At 65.5% G+C, this 1,146-nt stretch overlaps 1 protein-coding gene across 1 annotated transcript in view; it reads right to left on the bottom strand.

Annotated features, from left to right (window-relative positions):
- Rcc2 (regulator of chromosome condensation 2) overlaps positions 1-1,140 on the bottom strand; it is a gene marked incomplete at its 3' end in the record, with an annotated part of 28,313 nt that extends 27,173 nt beyond the window's left edge. Inside the window, exons 1-2 of the mRNA XM_023722452.1 lie at positions 1,100-1,140; positions 3-217 (exon numbers count right to left, since the gene is read on the bottom strand). Of these exons, the coding sequence (XP_023578220.1) occupies positions 3-209 (207 nt within the window). The remainder of the gene's footprint in view (positions 1-2; positions 218-1,099) is intronic.
- Positions 1,141-1,146: the final 6 nt, after the last annotated feature.

Here is a 1,146-nt window from a genome sequence, read left to right as displayed (position 1 = left end):
GCCGCTCGCTTGCCGCCGCCGGGGGCCCCGTCGAGCTCCAGGCCGTCCTCGTCGCCGCTGCTGCCGCCGCCGCTGCTGCTACTGCAGCGCTCAGGCCGCTCGCGCTTCCTGCCCGCCGGGCCGCCGCGTTTCCTGGGCCCCGCACGGGCCGTGCCGTTGCCCGAGCTCGGCTCCTCCCAGGCCGCCGCCACCGCCTTCTTCCTGGGCATGGTCGCGGCTGGAGGGAGACACGGGGCAGCGGCGCACAATGGACGGGTTATAAACTGCGGGGGGGAGGGGAGGAGACGAGCCACCCGGCCTCCACTTCCTCCCCTGCCCTCCCCAAAGCGGCGGCCGCGGGGTGGGCGGAGGGGCGAGCGGGGAGGAGATCGTGCCCCTCCCGGCCCCGCGGGGCGCGCCGGGGAGTCCCTGGCGCGAGGGCCTGGGGGAGCGGGACGACCCCCGGCCCATGCCGGAGTTAGCTTTGCGCACTACCAGCACCGCGCGTGCAACCTCGTCCCGGAAAAGCGCAGGGCAGGAGCCGGGTTCCCCGGCCGCCTGGATTTTAGCTGCTGCGGCTCTGGGACCCTGGAAGGGGGCTGGTGGCGCCGGGGTGAGGAAAAGGCTCCCCTCCGGTCGCCCACCCCACCTGCTGCTTTGCCGCCGCGCCCCTTCCCCGGCCGGTTCTGAGTACACAGTACCCTTCCCGCCCCGCCGGCCGGGACCCCGAGTGCACCCGGGTCAACGTTCCTCAGCCAAGTCCCTCGGGGTGGGCACCCCCAGCCCCAACACCTGCTCGACAGACACGGAAAATAAACTTTAACGTGCAACTCGGGGCCGCGCACCCGCTGGCCTCCTCGGCCCGCCCGCCGGGCCGCTTTCCTTTTTTTCTTTTTTTTTTTATTGATTTTGAACAATGGGATCTCTGTCTGTCTCCGATTAAACCACGTGGATCCGCTTTCCTTCCCCTTCTTATTCATTCAATCCCCCAGCCCCCCTTCTCAGGTTTTTTTTTTTTTTTAATCTTTTATCTTTAAAAAGAGAGAAAGGGAAAAACCGGAAAGAGAAAAAAACTTTCCCAGACCCCACAAACTGATCACTGAGGATCTTCAGCCCCTACCTGGCTGGAGTGATGCAAAACCCGAGAGAAAAAGGAAGAGGAACAAC

Source organism: Octodon degus, unplaced genomic scaffold, assembly GCF_000260255.1.
Source record: "Octodon degus isolate 3935 unplaced genomic scaffold, OctDeg1.0 scaffold00092, whole genome shotgun sequence".
In the NCBI taxonomy this organism is placed as follows: Eukaryota; Metazoa; Chordata; class Mammalia; order Rodentia; family Octodontidae; genus Octodon; species Octodon degus.
The sequence above is the reverse complement of the archived record's forward strand: the minus strand, read 5'-3'. Positions and strand labels throughout refer to the sequence as shown.